We start from the raw sequence: 22,673 nt of genomic DNA, 5'->3' as shown, positions 1-22,673 counted from the left end.
TCAAGAGAGGAAAAAAATGAATAGTCATGTCAAAACATACATGGAAATTACTTGTAGATGTGCAATTGAGACACTTGAGATGAGTCGATATATAGTTTCATGTTTATTAAAATGGGACGGATTTACAGTTTGTACACTCCATCCACATTGGCATTGATTTAGAAAGCAACAAACAAGTACAAATGCAGTATATACATACCAGTATACATAGAATTATAAAATACAATTGTATTTTTTATTTTATTTTTTACACAAATGTACTGTTTTAAATTATTTGAAGTCATGGTTAGGAAGCCTTTCAAGCAAGCTACACTTTAACTGTCGAGTTGTGCATAAGCTGTGAATTCCCGTCATGGAAAGTGAGTCAAGTCTACAACATTCAGATCACTGCGTTAGAAAAATAGTCCCATGTTTGCACTGAGTTCCCTCACAGAAATGTGTTGCAGTCACAGCAGGCTAGCATCAACAGCACAGGCACCAGAGAAACAAGCAACACCCACAAAACAGGAGAAGGTTGGACGAATGTAAATTTGTTCAAAATAAACAGCTGAGGAGACGTTCTTTTGGGTTTTGTCTACTCAGAAAATGGCAACGCTAAGAAATATAGTCGATGGAGGCTTGGTTCTCTCAGAGTTTGAGTGAATATCTTGTCGAGTCTGTAGTGTGTAAAGAGTAAGATTCAATTCTAACGTCTTCTGGTCTTAGAGAAGTTACAACCGTTGAAATAGCCGGTTGTTTTATTTAACTGTAGATCTGGGGAGGCATCTTCATTGAGAGGCTGACAGTAGCACATCTCTAGGATGAGAGACGGGTGTTGAATATGAAAAATGATTTTACTTTATAAAGAGTGTATTCTGTTTAAAGCAGCTTTACATAACCAGGTTTAGTTTCTTATTTTATTTTAAGGGTTTGAATCTCATTGCGCCGTTATAAATTTCATGCGTCTTCCGCCACCTCTGGTAACACAATTTGTGAGACATCACAAAAAATGAGATAGGACGATAAACATATTTTTTAGCAAAGCTTCACCTCCAGCACACATTTAGGGATACATCTCTGATTATTGCATGTTAACACAACTGCTGCACTTTGTTATCCGACCCATACCAGACTTTTGGAAAGCACTAAAGGACAAAGCAGTGGTCCGTCTTGTCAAATTTTAGGACCCCTTTATGAAATAATACATTCTTGAGAAGGACGTCACGGTGAAAAGGTAAAAGATAAAACTCTGGCAGTTGTGAGAGCTGACGCGTTGTTCTTGAGCGATCAAAGATGTGAATGATATAGGTTTTGACTTAATTAAAAAAAAAAAAAAAAAAAAAAAAAAAAAATGAAGGAGTTACGTGCAGTGCAATACCATGCATTATGAGACGACCATTTTTCTATGACAGTTATTCGTTACTTTCGTTAGGAAAGCTGTAAAAAGTGCTTAATCAGTCCCGTACACTGTCACAGTATGATGCAACAGCAGGAAGATATCTCAATCCACAGACAAAGCTCTTCCTTTTAACCAAGATGTGTCGATGGATTGTGTTGTGGTGAATAAAGATTTGTTCCAGATCTCCGGTATTGAAATTGAAAATGTTTGAAACAAATGACCCCCCCCCCCCTCTGGAGTCCAATTATATTTCAGAAGAAAAATAACTACGTTGGCCTTCCTGTTTGTTAAGTTTGCCACTGACTGACGTTTGTTTTGTGTCAACAGGATTCAAAATATCTTAATCACAGTATGTTTCCTAGCCAAACAAACACAATGGATCTATGACAGCAGGCGGACGGAGAAGATCCCTCTTGATTTATTCATTCTTCACTCAAAACAAGACATCATTTATGGAGCTCGATTTCACACGATTTGACGATACTCCACATGTCTGCCACTGATATCTGAGCCGCAACATTTGCCGTCACGTTTCACGTCTACTGACATGTCAGTAAATATGACCTGATTTGTGCAAGTTTTAGAGAGTCAAATCTGATTTGGTCCTTGATGCGGTTTGAGTATGGACTCCTCAGGTACACGCACTGATGAGTGGAGGAGCAGCGTGAGATTTCATGTCGTGTCTTACGCTTACGCTTACAGACGACACACTGAGACAAAGTTTCCAACCGTGATAACTAATAGGTTTGGATCAAACTGTTGAACTGAATTACTGTGAAAACAACATCCAGTGCCCTTATAGGGGGGGGGGGGGGGGGGGGGGAATAAAGCACACAGTAAAAGACAGACATAAAAGACTCAGCTTCCATCAGTACTGATGAATCTTTGTAGTATTTCACATTAAAACCTAACATTGCAATGTGCAAGTTAGGACAATATTAATACAACACCCATATGAGGTGATGAGACCAGAACTGTAAGAGTGGTAATACTATGCATGCTTTGCAACAGGTTTCAAATAGTGTGTGTTTTGTAGCTCAAGCAGTTTCTCAAGTTCAGGTTTAAAAAGTGTTCAAGCAGAGACGATGACCGGTACTGCCCTGAACCCACAGAGAAGCACCGGAGCCCGTCTGTGATCTATTCTCTGTTGAAATGGATTAAAGGTCCGGGTGACTAGACTGTGCTTTCTTAGTCCCTGTTCAGGCCTGGTACTAACCAGTCTTAGGTGATCCGATGACAAGTGGACAGCTCTAACCAGTCAGTTCACACCTGGCATTAAAAATGCGTCTCAAGCGACCACTCGTGATCTCACTTCCCTGCTCTATATGCAAATAATCACCCACATCAGGGAGGCGGCGATGCAAATTAACCGCGTCCAGTTGTGTTTGGGAGGTCGCTCCATCATCTCACAAGCCAATGCCAGCTCTGAACGAGGCCCAACGTCTAATAAAAACATACAGTCTGACACACTCGCAGCTTTCTTTGCGTTTCTCATCAGCTCCATGGCCGACTCTACGATGGCAATGGGTGTTGTGTGCTTTTTGTTATCTTCCCCCCCCCCCCACAGTCCTCAGTATGTGCTGCTTTCGTTTGGTGCCTCTGATCACAGATCACATGGCAATCTGAAGGGTGGAGTCTCACGTATGGTTACTGCTATTAGTTAACTGTCTCTTTGTGGGAGAGTCTCTTACTCTCTGGGCGACACAGTGGGTGTGGACGGGCACTCCGCCTGGCAGACACACCACGTCGGGCTCACTGAAGGTGTTGTGGCACAGGTGGCATCCTTTCTTTTCAGACACAAAGATTGGTTTCTTGCGGTCTTTCAACTGAGGACAAAATACATGACCGAAGAGTTACGATGACGTAAAGCAGTAATGAGCACAAAGATAACACTACAGATGTTAAAAATCCAAGAGTAAATAGAATAATTCCTTATATGACTAAGACAATATATGATGACTTGTCAGAATGTGTTAATACTAAATGTCAACATTTGTTATTCTGTTTTTATATCAACTCAAAAATATTCATGACAAAGAAATTTAAAAAAAGATTTAAATCTGATCTCACTCAATAGGACAATCTGCCAAGTCACATTTCTGGTAAATGTTCAGATGAATAAGGACGAGTAGGACGTTCATAGCGAGAAAGAAAACTTACAAGTTTAAAATTTTAGAAAAGGTCTATTCATTAGCTAATTTCTTGATTAAACGTTTGGTCAATGAAATAAAGATGTACGTCTTGTTTGATTTTACCAGCAGTCCAAAACGCAAATATATTCAGTTTACTAGAACACATGACAACAAAAAGCACCAAATAATTTGGGACGCTGGAACAGCAAATGTTTGCCATTTTTGTTTGGTAAATGACTTAAAACCTTTATCGATAACAATAAAAAAAAATAGTTGCAGATCAACTTCCTGTCTATCGATTAAACAACTAACCAATGCAGCTCTGCTTCAGGTGTTTATTATTGAATTGCTCTATTTGAGAAGCATTGAGGGAAATGTACCTTCACAGATACCTTTAAAAGACGTAGACATTTCTGTTAACATTGTCAGTATTATTGCTGTCAACCCTTTGTGAAACTAATGCTCTTATGGTTTCAATAACAACAACAAACATGCAAGAACATGATCTAATAAATGATGGTGTCCTACCCTGTGAACCAGCACACTAAACAAGTACAGCAGTCCGAGGAAGAAGAAAGTATCTATCTCACTAATTTGCATGTTTCTGACTCGTGTCGTGCATTTCTCACCCTGTCGTGCAGCAGTTGAAGGTTTTCAGAGTGGGCGAGCCCCAGAGCGATCTGGGAGGTGCGGCAGCCATGTATACTGGCCCTGATGGCTCGACCCAGAAAGGGCCGCAGCAGCTGCAGTGACCAGCCCTCGGGGAGCACGCGCAGGACACGGACTGCGTCGAACACCTCGCCGTGCCGATTTAGGAGGTCCACTGCTGCCATCTCCAGGTCTCCACCTCCACCTGCCGCAGCTTGAGCTTTTCCTGGAGGGTTCCCGTCTAGATAAACCCCCAAGAGCAGGTGGAACAGCTGCTGTTGGTACGCCGAATCCCGACAGGAAGAGGCCCATATACAGAAGGCCTCGGCAGACGTGAAGTCCCTCAGCTTGTGCACCAATATATGCAGCGCTTTATCGTGCTCCTCCAGCTTTCCATGTAGTGTCGCACGCTCGAGCAGCAGTTGTTCACAGTTCTCCATCTTACCTAAACAGAGCATTAGAACATGAAACATTAGGGTCAAAACCTACATATTGATCTCTCTTTGTGACTTTTGAGAATCACACCTTGCGACAAAAAGGATTGTCCAGTCACCTTTACAGCCAGACCTGCACTAAGTCTAGATTGTATTTGTGATGCTACAATCGGTCACACAATATAGAAGATGACAGTTGTGGTTGTACTATAACAAGCTAAATCACGTCAGTCTTCAAAGAGCTGGGTAACATACTGTGAAACAGCACTTATCAAAGTTTATGCAAAAATAGAAATCTTATAAATAAAACATCCAAGTTGTAGTTGCATCTTCAGACCTGTGACTCACCTAAAAGAAACGGCGCACGGTAAAGGTTGGACTCCCTGAGCAGAGATTGGAGCTTCTCTCTGGCTCTGGAGATCTGCTCTTCATCTGCTGGCGACTGCGACAGCAGTGACAAGACCTCCTCCAGGTACAACACGGCCAGGTGTGTGTGGACCTTCTCTTTCTGCAGCCACAAACACGGAAGATAACAATCGGAAGTCAACCAACTTTATTGGATGAAAAAATAATAATAAAATAAATAAAAAAATAAAAATAAAAAATAAAATAAGTATAGCAAAAAGAGTTATCTTAAAATGAAAATGTTCAAATTGATTGCAAATTGCAAAATTCTGATTTGTACTTGATTAAGCAGCATTTCTCTAATTACCTTAATCTGAACACTGATTAAAATAGTCTTAAAACATAAAAAGAACATAACACAGAAAGTCAGTGTTGAGGTTGGATAGCAACAGGATCCGCCTTTATAAGAACTAGCGACATGAGACAGAGGAGCCTCCCAGTAAGCAGCAGATCAGTCTGTGGTTGTACTGCCCAGCTTCTCTGTGAGCACTGCTCGCAAGTGAAATTATCTTGGTTAAATTAAGTTCTAAAAACATGTATCCATCCATGTTCTCAAGTACTTATGTTGCAGATCTCTTGGGAGGAGCCAGGCAGAAATTGAAGGTGTGCGTACCCTTTAAAAAAGGCGACTTAGCTCACAGGTCAGGGTTGCGGGAGGAAGTCAAGCAACAGTGCTAACGACTGTGTCTCATGTGACCAGCTGTATTTTTAGGATGTGTTCAATAGTGAGTCTGTTGCGGTCCATCTAAATATATCCATAATAGTAATTTAATTCAGTACTTTAGAGAATTGATACTGCAGGGAAATTCCTCTGACGCTTGCCTCCCTGCAGCAAGGTTGGTGTTCGGATCAGCATCTCTGGGGCTAGCACAGATTGTGTGTGCTGCTCAAGGACACTTCACCAGGAGCCGATCTGAACCAGAGTCTCCCAGTTCTCTCTCTCTCTCTCTCTCTCTCTCTCTCTCTCTCTCTCTCTCTCTCTCTCTCTCTCTCTCTCTCTCTCTCTCTCTCTCTCTCTCTCTCTCTCTCTCTCTCTCTCTCTCTCTCTCTCTCTCTCTCTCTCTCTCTCTCTCTCTCTCTCTCTCTCTCTCTCTCTCTCTCTCTCTCTCTCTCTCTCTCTCTCTCACACACCACGAAAACCTTTTACTGTACCTTTATCCGTCTCTCCAGCACCAGGTGTTCCAGGTAGAGAAGCAGCGCCTGGCTGTGCTTTCCCAGGTAAGAGATGACATCATCGGGGTTTAGTTCTGGAAGCTCTTTAGTGGCCGGCCTCTTAGTAAAGATGTGGACACCTATCTATGAACAAACACAAAGAAAGATGGGTGAATAATTATGCTTATTTGCTTCAAAAAACTTTTTATCTGGTATAAATTTGACCCGCACTAATAATCTTGAGAGCAGAGTTAGATGTTTGAGATCATTTAAGGTCCTGGTAACCTACCGTGGGATCCTTCCGCAAGGCCCAGTCTGCATACTTCCACACGAGGTCCAGACTGGAGCAGAGAAAGTCCACAATGTACTCGTAGAGGTCAGACCTGGTGGAGTCCTGCAGATCCCCATCTGCCACTCGAATCCACAGCTGTCGGAGAAAATAAAGAGGGAATGTGTTAAATACCTAAAACATTGGTGTTGGCGCTGATTCTCGGGTGAGGCGTACATACCTGAAGTGCTGCTGAATCCTGACCTTTCGAACGATAGAGCAGTCCAAGTGCAAAATATCTATGAGGGTGAAAAAGACTGAATGAAGCAAAACCTCCTCTCCCTCGTCCCTGTAGGAAATAAACTGATTCCCAAAGTGCTAAATACTAGCTGAAAGCATATGACACCATCACACAGAGAACCAATTTACCCTCAATCTTCTAAATGTGTGGATGCTGTCTCAGATGAACTGTATTTGTGTGTCCATTCCAATAAGGCGAAAGCTCTTGAAACTAGGAAATGTCGGTGTTAAAATGCAGCGATTTTCTGTGTATCTCATAACGTGATTAATTATATCAACTTGTTCTTAAAAGGCTCAACTCAAAACCAAAAAGGAAAGTATACACACTTTTGATATTTCTCCAGCCATGGGACGCTGTCTGCAAGAAGGCAGGCGTTGTCTGAAGCTAGCAGGTCTAGAAGGCTGTCGTGATCCTGTTCGGCATACAGCTTTAACAGCGCAGTGTCCACGTCCTCTCGACAGCCGTTGGCCACCTCTGTGCTTCGTACCTGTGTGCACGAATAACAACAGAATTATGCAATACATGTGGAGTATTACCAGCACCTCTGACGTAGCGATCTTGCTCCAAAACAAATAAATCATTTTCTTTGACTCCATTTACCTCTCCCAAATAAGTGATGAGGAATTTCTTGCATCGCAGCACCGTTTCCTGGTCGCCCTGTGCCAGGTGGTTGAGATCGGCAAACTCGTGGAGGGGAGGGTGGCAGCGCGTGAATGAGGAGGAACCTGGCAGCAGCAGTGGGTAGAGAGAGATCAGCTCCCGCACATCCAGCTGACCCTTCCTGCAAATAGAAGAGGAAGCAAAAAAACGAGTGAAGAAAGCAACCAAGAACTGAGAGCCAACAACTAGAGGAAGAAGAAAGCAGTGTTAGAACACACACCTCATAGCTGCACAATCTTCAACATTTTTTTCTAATATTAATAATTTAAAAAAAATGAAATGTGCATTAGTGTGGCAGAAAAGTACACATGGATTGATAGATGATTCAAATACATTTTTTTATTCCAGATTCACACCAAAGTGTACAGCACAAATAAACACTATTTCAATATTAATGAATACACTTGTTTTTAATGGATGAGGCAACATGTTACTGTCACAGGCCGTTAAATCCCACGTCAACACAGAGCAGGTCAAACAGTGTTAACAAACAAAGTAACTCTTACCTGAAGTGTTCTTTTGCTTCTAGAAACTGAAGTTGGCCAAACTGTATGAAACCTGCCTGCTGCAGGATTCTTTTGTGCAAAATCTGTACGTGCAGAACGAGACAGTTTGTGAGACAATTGTGTTTTTTTTTTAGTTGAGAAAAATATTGTCAATAAAGTAATAGTTTACATTAAAGTAAAGTTATCATATGATCACTGATTGTGATTATGTTACACTGTTATTTGTTTTTTTGCTATTTACTATTGTATTGTAATAACTATTGGAATATTATTCTATTTCATTGTATATATTGTGCATTTTTATTGTGATTGCTTCACCTGTACCATAAATGCTGCCGTAGCGAAAAAAAAAGCCCCCTTGCGGGATTAATAAAGTATCTATCTATCCATCTATGATCGATGATTCACACGTAACACCATCCAACACCATGTTTGTTACCTGGAACTTGTCTTTGGGAATATTCTGCTGTGCTCCCTCTGTGAGGACGAGCGCCTCCTCCACTCTGTGGCTGGCCAGTAAGTCCTGGATCTCCAGGGGCAGCGGCACCAGGACATACACTGCCTTAGTGGAGGCCAGAATGACCTTTCCTAAAAACACACAACACTCACAGGTCAGGACTTCAACACTCTCAAAACAGCCACAAATATGGGACATCCCAACCAACAGACTCTTAATCCTGTGGTTTACGCTGTTAAATCGTCTCCAGCTCTGGGGGGAGAGAGCTTCATGTGTAGCGCTTCATTTGCTGATCAGTTGTTGAACTGAAAGAGTCTCTGGAACAGGAAGAGGTCACTCGTGCTCCAGATTCCATTGAAACTCCAGTGTTCTAAAAAGTACCTAAAAAGGTTTTGGTTTCTCAGTCCAGGCGGCCAGAGCAGTGATTCTTTCCATCCCGGGACTACTGACTAACAGATCTGTGAGCAACAAGGAAGCACCTGACGGATAAAGACTGAGGTTGTAATAGTTTGAGATTTTCACAGTACGATAAGCATCTCAGAACATACCTTTGTTAAAAGAATAGCAAGTATTGCAACAATAATGTGTTATATAACAGAAACATGTCAGTTTACATGTTAGCAGCATTATATTATTTAAATTAACTACTAAAACAAAATCAGCTGTGAGCTTTAAAAGCTGACAATTAACATTTACTGTGGCTGTACGACAGATCAGCCAGACGTCTTCTGTCTGTACATTAAACTCCCAAGTAAAGTTTGTTTACAGGTCTTGTGAAGTACTACTGCACACGAGGGAGCTGTCACTTGTAAGTCCGACAGTGTTAGTGAAATGTGATAAATGGCAACATGGTTGATACATGTTAAGGAGTACACCTGCAGGAGCCAGTATCTAATGCATAATAAACATAATGCTACGGTCAGGTGAAACTTCATACATCACTTCTTCACCTTCTTATTACATAATTTCAAACAAGTGGATTATTAAGGGAGCTTGTTGGTCTATTTTGACCATTAAATGTGTTACAACCTAAACGAATAATGGCAAAATGCGAGTTCAATCAGATAATCACTCCTTCAGATTTCTTTTGATAAATATTTGGTTTCATTCAATGACATAGGTTGAAAATCCTTGAAGAGCAATATGTGAAGATACCTTCAAAGTCTTGCAGAATGTGTCCGTCCCTGAATGAAAGGGTTTGTTTTAGCTGTTGGTCCAACATGCTGTGGATGGTGATGAAGCTTTCATCCAAAGCGACCACGTACGGGAAACACACAGCGGCACCGATCACGCTCTCTGACCAGTTGACTGGAGCTCGCTGCGATACGCCTTCTGCATTGGCAAACATTCCTGGGGAGGGAAGTGGAGAGACAATTTTAAATAGATAGAAGATAAACGCCATGAAACACTCTCTTAAGTCAAGAAGTACTCCTAACGTTGCAATCATTGAGTGGAGAAACAGTTGGGGAAAAAAGAAGGAAAAACTATCAAAGCTTCAATTTCTGCAGTGTTGACAAAATTTAAGAATTTGTAAAGACATTTTTAATACCAGAGAGAATGCAATTTAGTATATTTTTCGCAGTCGAACAGGTCAAAGAATCAGTAGAGAGAAAAATACCCCAAAATGTTTAAATTCATTTATGGACATTTATTTCACATTTTTGTCAGTACTTGCCAGCAGTAAAAACAACAACTAGTAATATAATGAATCCATAAACATGACCTGGGGTCCTGGACGTAGATAAATGGCAGAGTATTGATCAACTAACCAATTCAAAATGATAGATAATTAAAATGTCTGCTACAATTGACCCATTGTGAGTGAAGGGCATGTAAAATTCACAGCTTTTTAAAAGCGAAGGCAACTAAATTCAGTGCTTTTTAATTCCTGCAGATAACCTGGTTTGGTCCCGACTTACCCAGACCACCAGGTGCTGCTAAGAGGAACTCCTCCCTGCCGATCCTCTTCACAATGGGTCTCCTCCCTTCACTGTTGTAAGGGAAGAGGTCCTGGGAGGCTCCCGTGTTGTAGTTCAGAATCATGTACTGTGTGGCGAGGGCCAGGCACAAGAAGTAACCGTCAACGCTGACGGCACAGGGCTGCTCAGGAGTGGACACCTCTTTGACCAGCTGCACTCTGTCCTCGTACACCATGTAAATCTGCACCATGCGGCGCTTGGAGGAGAGCACACCCATTTCCACACAGAACGGGTCACCGTTCACAGGGTTCTCGTTAATGCAGAACGCCGTCACACCTCTGATCTTGGCTCCGCCTCCCGCCGCCGAGGGCACGGTCTCCAGTGTCACCATGTCGACCAGGAAGACTATCCCATCACAGAGCACGATCAGACGCTCCAAAGCGGAGGCGGCGCGCAGCTCAGCAACCGGTTTCTTGAGGCCCATGTATTTGTGCAGCAGCTTCTGAGCCGAGTAACCCAGCTTCCCTTTGGAGGAAGTGACCTCGTCCAGCAGGAAGTGGTGGATGAAGCAGTCGTTGGTGCCCATGTACAAGTGTTTTCCACAGCATTCAATGCACTCGATGTTGATGCGAGCCTTGTCGCCCATGAGGAGATCTCGCTCCACAGCGGGGACTAGCTCAAAAGCCTTCACACTCATCTCAGCCAAGGCATCTACACTAGAGGATGCAAAACAGACAGGCATCAATAAAAATGCATACAAATTAAACGATCACACTGACAGTATGCTGCAAAATATTCTTGTGAAGTCACTGGCAATATAACTACGGGCGTGTCCCTCATTCACAGCAGACTCTGGATGTATTCTGCTTTGTGTGAAAGCACAAGTGTGTGAATTAGTGTGAATTAAAAATCCCAAACATTCTTTACATCTTAATGTTTTGAAGTGTTGGTTGGGCAAAACATCCTCCTGGAGCTCTGGGAAATCGTAGCAAACATTTCTCACACAATTTTATGACATTTCATAGATCAAACAATTGATTAACTAATTGATTAATAAAATAACAAGCGTCGTAAGCAGCTTTCTATATGGACAGGTTTGCTCTCAGTTAAGATTTGGCATTGAGCCTTTGGCTGTGGAATGACGACTACGACGTTAGCTATTAGGCATATGATTAAGCTAAGGGTTGTTTACAATGAACATATGAACGTGTTGTGTGTTTAATAAGTTAGTCTCATATGTTCTGACACACATGGATATATTATGTATTGCTTTCCTTTTGTTTTCTTCTTTCTTGGCCTGTAGTGCAAGTAGAGTCATGTACACACCTATGGGCTGGGCACTCTGGGGTTGGTGATACGATTATAGAAATACTACTTATGGCCTAGCCCCCATAGCCATATGTATAGTTGACAATATTAAAATGAATGAAGTGTTTCTTTTCTTAGTCATAAATGTTAAAGTTATCTTCAAAGTCTGCCCTGTTGTGGTAATTAGCTCCTTCCCTACTATTGTATAATGTTAGCTAGTTCACATCCTTACCAGAAACCTCCCGAGTAATGTCGTAAACATAAGTCAGTCATATTTCCTAAACAGTATTCATGTTGACACAAGCTTGGGTTCATTTTAAACTGGAACACATTAGCTGACATGTTCTCTCATGTTGCTTCAGTGGTGACAGCTAAAGACGTTAACGCTAGCTAGCTAAAGGCTAACACCAGTAGTTAGCGAAACACAGTGCACTGGTTAACACCGGCTGTCTCGTGGAAGAATACGTTGTTCGCAGGTTAAGGTATATTAAGCATGCGAGGAAGTCGTGGTCCGATTTAAATTGCTTATACTCGGTAGCCTCTGGGCCAGCTAGCTAGGCTAACCTTAGCTTAAAGAGACCAGTGGTGCCGAAGCTAGCAAGCTAATCAACACTGAGCTGGATCTCCAACGTGGTTAAAGAAAGTGGTCTTTGATCGTGTATCTCACAGGGTGTATGTATATAGGAAAATCACCTAGTTTCCAACCGGCCTCCTCCTTGAGATGATGCTCTGTCAAAGACTCTGCGCACCAACTCACTCCCTAGTTTCTCTCGGAGCTGTTGGCGCAAGCATACCTACCGCTGCACACAGCGCTCAGGACGGCAGGCCGGATCACCGCAAACAGGCCAGCCTCAGCGCTCTAAACACAGCCGCCACGACGTATATTTACTTGGAAGCATTAATATAGCCATGGTGCTCGGGGCGACACAGACAAATACAGCTTGAATGGTAGCTTTAGGTCTTGCTTGTCCTGTATAAAACGCCGCCCATTTGCACTAAACTCCTGCTGGTTGCAGGTGATACGGAGGTGCGTTCAAGACCGTCTTAGTGAGGAGCAAAGTTGTTAGGTTTCTCAACACATTTCAAACTGACCTCATATATTTCCACCCCCAGAAATTCATCAATAATAAATAAATATGTTTTCAACATTATCATCCTTCAATGGGAGTACAAATGCTCACTAGTTTGTTCACTCATACACATGTTGTGGAGGGTGCCAACGATGTATGTGTGTTGCAAAAGCAAGTGCTGAGGCCAGACTTGAACATTTTCACAATATTTCCTAATAGACCTATTTCACAGACGACATTTTTGATAAGTCAAGTCTGTTAAATAACATTATTGATTGCATGCCACAGGGGAGGTCCTGGTATTGTGCATACTAGCTCACTGGAATAGCTCACTCGGACACTTAATGGAAAAAACAACATTGATGTCATTCATTCCACCTGTAGTTTCAATGCTGTGAAAAGTCAAATGCCTGTTATGAAAAGTCTGTTGATATGAATTTGTTGTATTGTAATATCTGTCTACCGTACAAAGTTACTGATATATCAGCTTTATAATCACTATTATTATTATATTGGAAATACATTGGTTATTGTTAAGTGCTTACTCAATGTATTATAATAGATTAAGCTACTAGGCGGTATATAAAGTGGTTGAAACATTAAAGTCATGTACACGTGAATGCATCACTATTTATAATCCAGTGATATAAATATTCGGAAACAGGCTAATTTGCATGAGATTTAATGAGTTATTTGGGTACATTTTGGTGCAAATACTTCCGCTACATCTGATTTTGAATGCAGGACTTTCACGTGTCAGAGTATTTCTACACTGTGTTAAAGTGTAAACTAATGACCATGTGAGTCATAAGTAAATGCTTAATACTTCTACTTCAACGCCTTACTTACTTATGACTCACAGGGAACATGTTTTTAATAAATTACTGACTTTGTCAGGACAAATATAGTGCTGTTCTGTGCAGTATAATCATATATAGTGGGTTTTATTTAACGTTTTGAGAACTGACGGTGAAAGTTCAAACTGTCTCTGAACGCAACACGGCCGCTTTTCACCCAAGATGCACCTGTCCAACCGAACTGTCTAAGAAAAGCCATTTTGTTGTGCTAGCTAGCTAGCGTTATGTCGGTAAAGAAAGCCACCTTTAACATGGGTCTGTTATATCAACGCTATCTATGTCGCTTTTACGTGCGTGTATGCTGTCGCAAAATGCAATAGTTGAACTCGTTGAAATCTGTAAGTAGTCGAGGCGGGCATGGACTAGCCTAAAACAGCTAAAGCTAAAGTGTTGTGGTGAAGACGAGAGCTAAAGTGTGCTGCAGTTTCAGATGACACACTGTTAGCTAGCTATCTGTTTACTGAGCTTACGGTAGTTATGTTTTCTGATTGAATAACCCAACGTTAGTCAGTGTTTGTTTGTACACGTGTATTAAATATACTGCGACTGCCTGTGCTGTGCACCTAAAGACAACCGGTTCAACAAAGAGTCTGTGTCGCTGCCAGTAAATAAACAGGCGACTGAACAATCTAACGTGAACAGTAATTTAGCAAAAACACTTGGAGCATACGGCGTTAAACCAAAGCGCTAATCTGATAATGGCAGAAGACACCCGACAGGACAAGAGAGCCAGCTTCTCCGCTATAACGGAGCACAACACCAACGGGATGGCCAGGACCTCCGCTGTGGCCTCAAGCAAAAGTGGCGCTTCAAAGAAATTAGTCATCAAAAATTTCAAAGGTAACGTTACTGATTGTTTTCATCTTCGTCATCTAACATCAATCAGTTAGATCTATTTATCCTAATACGACAGATGATTTAACTATCAGATTATACTGTGAAAAAGTTGTCTGTCTCTGGGCAGTGAACACATCGTTGACGTAACTGATCAAATAAGCACATGTCAGCTTTGTAAAGGCTTTGTAATCACACCGATGCTTCTCTCAGTGATTTAGGTTGTTTTTGTGTGCTTGATGCACTGATTTCATGGGGCGTGGGGATTTAAAAACCTTTCACACGTTCTGGTTGTCCCAATTGCACATATTGGTAAAAGGTAATCATTTTATAGATAAGACAATGTCTGTGTGCAGGACATCACTTGACAACTTTCCTCTTTTACATTTTATAGATTGTTTATACAAAATATTAAAAAGGGTGTTTATCAGGTAATAATTGATGCTTCGGCAGAGCTAGAATCGTTGGTTAACATAAAGTCACTTGTTCATAGAGTCAGCTCAGCAGGCATGTGCTGATATGCATTACATACTAATAAATCATATTTCATTGGCTACAGAGACTCCAAAAAAATTAACAAATATAAAACTGTAAGCTTTCTCTACATACGTGCAAACTTCTTCAGAACAATATCCAACTTATCAACTATTTAAAGAAACTAAGATTGCAGTTTATCTCTTTGCATGTTAAACAAGATATATTCAATACTACCTTTTGCAGATGTTTACTATCTATTGCAGATGTTGGTGAGGAGTTAAGTAAAAAAATCACATCAAGTCACATTTTTATTTCTTTTTACATTTGATAGACGCCTTTGATAAATGGTGCTGGACCACAAACTATCACAAGTGATGGTTTCCAAACCTGCAACTTATGTGTGTGATAAACACCTCAAACTATGTTCTATCCAAATGCCGATATTGTTTCATTTGCATTAAGGTGTTCCTGTTAACCTGTTTGGCGGTTCCCAACGTGTATAAATGATCATTGTTGCTGTTTTTGTTTGTAACAGACAGGCCAAAATTAGCCGAGAACTACACCGAGGACACGTGGTTGAAGCTACGGGATGCAGTGGGTGCCATCCAGAACAGCACCTCGATCAAGTACAATCTGGAAGAGCTCTATCAGGTTTGCTGATTTTATATTATATATAAATATATATATATATATATATATATATATATATATATATATATATATATATATAAATATAAATATATATATATATATATATATATATATATATATATATATATATATATATATATATATATATATATATGAGGTAATCTATCGCATCACAAACAGAATCTCTACTTTTACTTTTGTTACTGTTACACATGAATGTGCATATTGATTTGAAAACTACCATATTAAAAAAAATGGATTTACAAACTTGACTAAAATGAATGGAAACCAGTGGCCAAATCTAAAAAAATAAATGTTGTTGTAATGTGTTCAGTGCTCATCATTTGTGAAACAGCTGTCTGATCTGCTGTCTCTCTCTCTTGAAGGCGGTAGAAAACCTCTGTTCGTACAAAGTCTCCCCCACGCTGTACAAGCAGCTACGGCAGGTCTGTGAAGATCACGTGCAGGCCCAGATCAAACAGTTTAGAGAATATCCTTTTTTCACTTATGAGTTATGTATCAAACCTGTGGAAGCATGTTCTGATGTGGGGACAGATAGGATGCAGATTGAGGTGTTCTTACATTGTGAAAGAGAGACTTCCTTAACAGAAGGTCTATTACCTTAAAACAAACTGATTTTAGCCTTTTCTCATATCGAGGAGCCCATGTTTTTTATCACAAACCTGCGGTTTTGACAGTGATTATTTTTTTTTGTTATCTTGTCAGCTTTAATCTTAATTTAGGAAGTCTGGGCTCTCCTGTCACACCTCAGGTGTTGTTGCAGTGTTTTCTCACAAGAGGCCAATATACAACAAGTTTACAACAATGGGGCTTTAACAGGCAGTGGCTGTCACTTGCAGATGATGCAAAGATGCTTGACGTATTGTACAGGAAGACATGCCACTGAATAACAAAATAATTTGTCTCAGATTATAAGCAATCAAATAATATAGCTTTTCATTGATGTCCTCTAGTTGTCTAATCATTGTTTTATGCTTTGTTTTAGGCAGACTGGACTTAAAATATATATTTATTTATTGTTTGTTGTTGTGATGACACAAGTGATTGGAAGATTGTTCCTTAACATGGAGCTCACAGAGTCTTTGGACAACCTTTCCTTCCTGAAGCGAATGAATCGCTGCTGGCAGGACCACTGCAGGCAAACTGTGAGTGTGATGTTTGACATGTATGCACATCACATGTTCCACTCATGGGAGAGTGTCCTTTTAAGACTGTTTGGTTTTCTCTCTATAGATAATGATCCGAAGTATCTTTCTCTTCCTGGATCGTACCTATGTGCTCCAGAACTCCCTACTCCCCTCCATCTGGTAAAGTTAGTTCATTCAATGCTGTGTTCGTTAAGGTGTGCTTCCAGCAGGACGCTGATGTTGCGTGTACGTTGCAGGGACACTGGGTTGGAATTGTTTCGTACTCACATCGTGAGCGACGGTGCGGTTCAGAAGCGCACAGTAGACGGCATTCTGGAGCAGATCGAGCTGGAGCGGAATGGCGAGACGGTAGACCGGAGTCTGATCAGGAGCCTGCTGGGGATGCTGTCAGACCTACAGGTACCCGATCGCCTGTTCATCCCCGTACTGAGCTGACCAGGAGGAAATAGACCGAGCGTGTGTCATTGTTTGTAACTTCTGTCTAACGTGCGTTAAGGTTTACAAAGATTCCTTTGAGGAGAGATTTTTGACTGAGACCAATCGGCTGTATGCAGCGGAGGGACAGCGGCTGACGCAGGAGAGAGACGTGAGTGAGAGTATTGATGCATCTGCGATTTAGTCATCTGTAACCTGTTATACACTTACTGCCATGGCTGTGCTTCTCACCTGTAAATCCTCTGAATATGTGTGTTGGTGTGCGTCCAGGTGCCCGAGTACCTGCACCATGTGGCTCATCGGTTGGAGGAGGAGAACGATCGTATCATGAGCTACCTCGACCAGAGCACTCAGTAATTCTTTTTATTAAATCTTCTGTTGTGCTGTTATGTAACTGAGACAAAGAGAAGAAAATAAGCAGAGACATAATTAACCATTGATTGTCATTTAAAGCAGGGTCTGCCTGCTATTCAGTATCATTGGGGGCCTCTTTGAATTTTTGGAGGTGTCACTCGAAATAAATACAGTACACTGATGTATTTGTTTTATAGACAATGTATGCATCAAAGTGTCAGTACAAAGGACTCTCAACATTAAATGTCCAGTACACAGTTTATCATTATTTTAAATGTTTTCACGTTCTTTGTAGACCTCGACAATTTACAACATTTTGATCTCATTGAGTAAAAATACTATTGAAGGGTAAACATGCATGGCCATAGCATCAGAGCTTCAAATCAGTGACCCCAGAGCTTTAGATGTAACCCCAGTTTTCATTAGCTTTCAACAAATAGAAAATTTGCTGTGCAAAAATGTCAGGAGGTGAGATTAAAGGCATTTTCTTGAATCAAAAGGGCCGATGTGTGTGCATGTATTCCATCGTTTGGATACATTTCCTCATTATTTCTCATTATTTTGCAGGAAACCACTTATTAGCTGTGTTGAGAAACAGCTCTTAGGAGAACACATTACTGCAATGCTGCAAAAAGGTACGTCTGCATGAAAGGCTTTAATAAGTGCTCTACATTAACATGTGTGTTTGTAATATGTACTACATTTGTGAAATCAATAGTTGTGTAACTGGGCCAGCAGGTGATTGATTCCTCTCTACGGTGTTATTTGAGGCTGTAGTTTGTGGTGTCCTCCGGTTGCTTTCCATTACCTTGTAAGGTGTCCCACCTGGTCAATAACTTTCGTTTGCTGCTTTAAATCTTAATCAAGCCCATGTAAATCGAGTCATCAACATGAAATAGTTAAAATGCAGTTGAAGCTTATTTTTGTGATATTTCTGTGCCAGGTCTGGGCACCCTGCTGGATGGGAATCGAGCGACCGAGCTGGCCCTCCTCTACCAGCTCTTCAGCAAGGTGAAGGGAGGACTCCCCACTCTGCTGCAGTTCTGGAGAGATTACATAAAGGTACAAACACAGCTCAACCAACATGCACAGAGGCATACAAAGTGTTACCATCAAGGAAAAATGTGTCCCAACATTGTTGAACCTTTCTCTGGTCGCAGTCCTTCGGCGGAGAGATCGTATGCACCCCAGAGAAAGACAAGGACATGGTGCAAGACCTGCTGGACTTTAAGGACAAGATGGACAACGTGGCACAGAGCTGCTTCACGCGGAACGAGGGATTCATCAACGCCATGAAGGAGGCCTTCGAGACCTTTATCAACAAGAGGCCCAACAAACCTGCGGAACTTATCGGTGGGTCAGGGCAAATAAATGACATGCCGTGGCAGTCGAGCTCTGATACATTTTAACGTTGCTTTCATTAGTTCCAGCATGTGGTAACGGCTCTCTTTGGTTATTGCTTCCCGTCTAGCTAAATATGTGGATTCAAAGTTAAGAGCAGGGAACAAAGAGGCTACAGAGGAGGAGCTGGAGAGAATCCTGGATAAGATAATGATCATCTTCCGCTTCATACACGGTCAGTCACGCTACATGTGTGTGTGTGTATGTTTGCTTTCTCAGTCAAATAGTGTTACTAACCACTGTGACCTGTTGTCTCCCTCCAGGAAAAGATGTGTTTGAAGCTTTTTATAAGAAGGACTTGGCCAAGCGTCTACTGGTCGGCAAGAGTGCGTCTGTTGACGCTGAAAAGTCGATGCTCTCCAAGCTCAAACATGGTGAGTCCGAAGTCTTCTATCTTGAATTAGCAAATTAATTCCCAGTAGTATAGATGAACAGATGACGCAAATTCTGAGATAGTCTCTCATGGGTGCACATGTGAGTCGGGTGTGATATTTTGTGGGTTTGGCTTCCTCCAGAATGCGGAGCAGCATTTACCAGTAAGCTCGAGGGGATGTTCAAGGACATGGAGTTGTCCAAAGACATCATGATCCAGTTCAAACAGGTACTTCCCGTCTCTGTGCACATAGACACACTTGAGTAGCTTTAAAATATGGACGCCGTGTTTACAGCACGTGTTTACATTCCACTGTGCTGTCCTTTTTATTGGGCTTTTCATGTGTAATTGAAAAAGTTGTATTTCTGCTCAGTATATCCAGAACCAGAGCGAGCCCAGCAACATAGAACTTACCGTCAACATCCTCACTATGGGCTACTGGCCTTCATACATACCCATGGAGGTCCACTTGCCCCCAGAGGTAAGCATCTCTCTTTGTCCACACTACGCTTTATGAGTCATGGAAGCAGTTTGATTTATAGTACGTGGGCAGCAACACGGTGGAGTTATTGAAGAAAACATTGTCAAAAGAAAAGTTGACTGTGTTGTACTGGTGAACTCTGAGCGTGGCAGGGTCGTCAGCTTATCCTTAACAGACTGTGATAAGGACAGTCTGGGTACACGGTTCATCTCTTAATGTTTGCGGTAGATGGTAAAACTCCAGGAGGTGTTCAAGCTGTTCTACCTGGGGAAGCACAGTGGGAGGAAGCTGCAGTGGCAGCCCACACTGGGCCACGCTGTACTGAAGGCGGAGTTCAAAGAGGTAAGGGCCACAGGGCCTCCTAACATTCAGAAGAGAGACAAATTGGCTCTAGAAAACGTCTGCAGTTCTCTTACAACGACTACTTTATCCTGCAGGGTAAAAAGGAGCTGCAGGTCTCGCTGTTCCAGACGCTGGTGCTGCTGATGTTTAACGAGGGAGAAGAATTCAGCATGGAGGAGATCCGCACCGCCACCGGCATAGGTTTATACCCGTCTTTTGAACATGTAGCACAACTATTCTATTGTTTAAGAGTTCTGTATCACAATCTCTCTTTCGCTCTCGTCCTGCACAGAGGAGGAAGAGCTCAGGCGCACACTGCAGTCCCTGGCCTGCGGAAAAGCACGCGTCCTCAACAAGAACCCTCGAGGGAAAGACGTGGAAGATGGAGACCGTTTCAATTTCAACAATGATTTCAAACACAAACTGTTCCGCATTAAGATCAACCAGATCCAGATGAAGGAAACGGTAAAAATAAATATATACTGGCACATTTCTTTCTTTCTTCACACACTTTTTTGTTTTTTGTTTTAAAGGTTGGTTGTTATCCATTTTGAAACACATTTCCCTTACAGGTAGAGGAGCAGGTAAGCACCACAGAGCGCGTGTTTCAAGACAGGCAGTATCAGATCGATGCCGCTGTGGTGCGCATTATGAAGATGAGGAAGACCCTCAGTCACAACCTTCTGGTATCAGAGCTCTACAACCAGCTGAAGTTCCCTGTAAAGGTGACGTATCTTAAGCATCCTCTTCTCACTATTTCCATTTTTCGTCACACACGGAGCTCATCAGCATCTGACTTGCTTTCCTCTCCACAGCCGGGTGATCTGAAGAAGCGGATCGAGTCGCTCATAGACAGAGACTACATGGAACGTGACAAGGAGACTCCTAACCAGTACCACTATGTTGCCTGAAGGGACTCCAGTGTTACTGCCGTGCTTTCCTCAAAGCAAGCCGACAGCTGGCCCCCCCCTAAAACAGCATTACAGCCCTTCAGCCACCCGACTCTCCTCTGGTGCCCATCTTTCCCTCCATCCACAATCCTGGACGCAGCGTCCAGATCCCACAGAGCTCCAGAGAGACGAGAGAGACTTGGCTGTACTGTTCCCACTCTGCGTTATCTTTAGTGGGTGGCCCAGGGTTGGTGATGGACTTACAAAACTGCTAATGCAAAACTCAAATGAAAATAACTAGCACTTTCATCTGTTTTTGTTTAGTTTTTTTCTTCTCCTCCCTGGGATTTGGATTTTGTTTTCTTCTTCTCCACCACGTCGTTCTAACATCACTTATTTTCTACCATAGTTGGTTTGTCTTTGAGTTTTAAGAATTTTTTTTGTTTTGTTTTTGTTCAAGGCGTTCACTTTATGAATGATTGCATAAACTGCTGAGTGTGACCCTCGTTGGCTGGTTGCTTGATTTGGCAGAGAAGCGGCTGCAGAAGAAGAGACTTGAGAAGGATGCAGTGGGTCGGAGGGGAGGGTTCATCGCTTGTAACACAGAAGCTAAACGACTGGCCGGCAGAGCCAATTTGGTATTTCTTTGGGTATCTTATATGTTTTGACCAAAATGTCCAAATGTCATGTGCTGACGGTTTTTTGTAGATCAGATTGTATTCTATGTAAGAGTGAGAAAAGTGAACCTGAATAAATGGATATTTAATGATTCAATGAATTATTTGTAGATAAACAGCTAGTGGTAGTGTTTTTTTAAATTAACACGTTTCCTCTGTCAGCTTCAACTTGCTGCATACTTCATCATGCGGACAGTGTACAACTCCTTTAGCCTAATCTCATTAGGTCAAATGCATCTTTGTAAAGACAAAACAGGTTATTACTAGTGGATTATGGGCAGCTGATGAGTACCAAGTGTGTCTAATATGCAGCTACTGTACATGGTGTGCAGTTTAAATATCAAAACATGGCCAATACTAAATGATACAATAAGAAAGATGTCTGATCTCTTTCCATACACGTGATTGTGAGGCGCTTATGCTCGTTCCACTTTGACAGAAATTAGCAATTCAGGATTTTAATATCTCAAGTTACTGGAAGATGGAACCGAAAGAGTACGTCTTAATACTTTCACTATCACAGTGGGGAATGTACAGCTTTTGTATGATTGTGAAATAGAGCTTAAACAAAGAGGTAAGTTATCTTAGTGTCATTATAAGACAAGAAAACGACATGTCTTTGTGAAGGAGCGTGGTTGAGCTATGCAGGGAGAATGTAGCAGGGCCCTGATAAATCCCGGGCAGCGGCATTAAAGCAGCCTTTGCGTTCCTCTTTGGGTTTTGCACACCCTCGTGAATTGATGATGGTGTCAGCTGACTACCCACAACACATGCACTTTGCAGCCTGACCAGCTCAGTGTGTGTGTGGGCTCTCACATGCTACAATCCCATATAGAAATGTTGTAATATTATTCCTGGAAGTTAACTTTTTTTCCTCTCAGTTGTCTCTTTACACCCACCCGACATTATGTACAGTTATGTAAGTCTGTAAGTCTTATTCAGCAGCAAACCTCTTACACGGGACAAAACTGTGTTAACTACTGCTCTGCTGTAACATGTAGCCTTTGTTAATGGAGCAGTGGACACTCTGAGGATTGCCTCGCACCGCGCTCGTGAAAGAAGGGAGGGTGGTGGTCTCACGTGACTGCGTGGTC

General features: G+C 41.8%; 2 protein-coding genes across 4 annotated transcripts; one reads left to right on the top strand and one right to left on the bottom strand.

Annotated features, from left to right (window-relative positions):
* Window positions 1-2,932: 2,932 nt before the first annotated feature.
* Window positions 2,933-12,581, bottom strand: tgfbrap1 (transforming growth factor, beta receptor associated protein 1). 3 transcript variants are annotated; one of them, XM_076077740.1, is made up of 13 exons: window positions 12,262-12,581; window positions 10,261-10,976; window positions 9,497-9,691; window positions 8,324-8,472; window positions 7,885-7,967; window positions 7,319-7,499; window positions 7,045-7,205; window positions 6,659-6,716; window positions 6,439-6,576; window positions 6,150-6,293; window positions 4,941-5,100; window positions 4,140-4,603; window positions 2,933-3,204 (listed from the first exon to the last, which is right to left on the bottom strand). In XM_076077740.1, the coding sequence occupies exons 2-13, from the start codon at window positions 10,955-10,957 to the stop codon at window positions 3,016-3,018; spliced, it is 2,619 nt and encodes an 872-aa protein (XP_075933855.1). In that variant the 5' UTR covers window positions 10,958-10,976; window positions 12,262-12,581; the 3' UTR covers window positions 2,933-3,015. The 3 variants fall into 3 exon arrangements, with proteins under 3 accessions (XP_075933855.1, XP_075933856.1, XP_075933857.1); XM_076077741.1 differs by having other exon boundaries at window positions 10,261-10,971; XM_076077742.1 differs by having other exon boundaries at window positions 10,261-10,971; window positions 12,367-12,581.
* A 1,104-nt stretch (window positions 12,582-13,685) lies between these two features.
* On the top strand, window positions 13,686-21,671 carry cul4a (cullin 4A). Its single transcript, XM_076077633.1, has 20 exons — window positions 13,686-14,335; window positions 15,342-15,457; window positions 15,844-15,948; window positions 16,555-16,623; window positions 16,712-16,785; window positions 16,863-17,025; window positions 17,123-17,212; window positions 17,332-17,414; window positions 17,983-18,050; window positions 18,359-18,477; window positions 18,576-18,768; window positions 18,887-18,991; window positions 19,080-19,190; window positions 19,332-19,417; window positions 19,563-19,670; window positions 19,899-20,012; window positions 20,108-20,213; window positions 20,305-20,477; window positions 20,585-20,737; window positions 20,828-21,671. Exons 1-20 carry the CDS (start codon window positions 14,194-14,196, stop codon window positions 20,921-20,923), a joined length of 2,274 nt encoding a protein of 757 aa, XP_075933748.1. The 5' UTR covers window positions 13,686-14,193; the 3' UTR covers window positions 20,924-21,671.
* Window positions 21,672-22,673: the final 1,002 nt, after the last annotated feature.

Source organism: Anarhichas minor, unplaced genomic scaffold, assembly GCF_050575085.1.
Source record: "Anarhichas minor isolate MPS153535 unplaced genomic scaffold, ASM5057508v1 ptg000062l, whole genome shotgun sequence".
Taxonomy (NCBI): domain Eukaryota; kingdom Metazoa; phylum Chordata; class Actinopteri; order Perciformes; family Anarhichadidae; genus Anarhichas; species Anarhichas minor.
The sequence above is the reverse complement of the archived record's forward strand: the minus strand, read 5'-3'. Positions and strand labels throughout refer to the sequence as shown.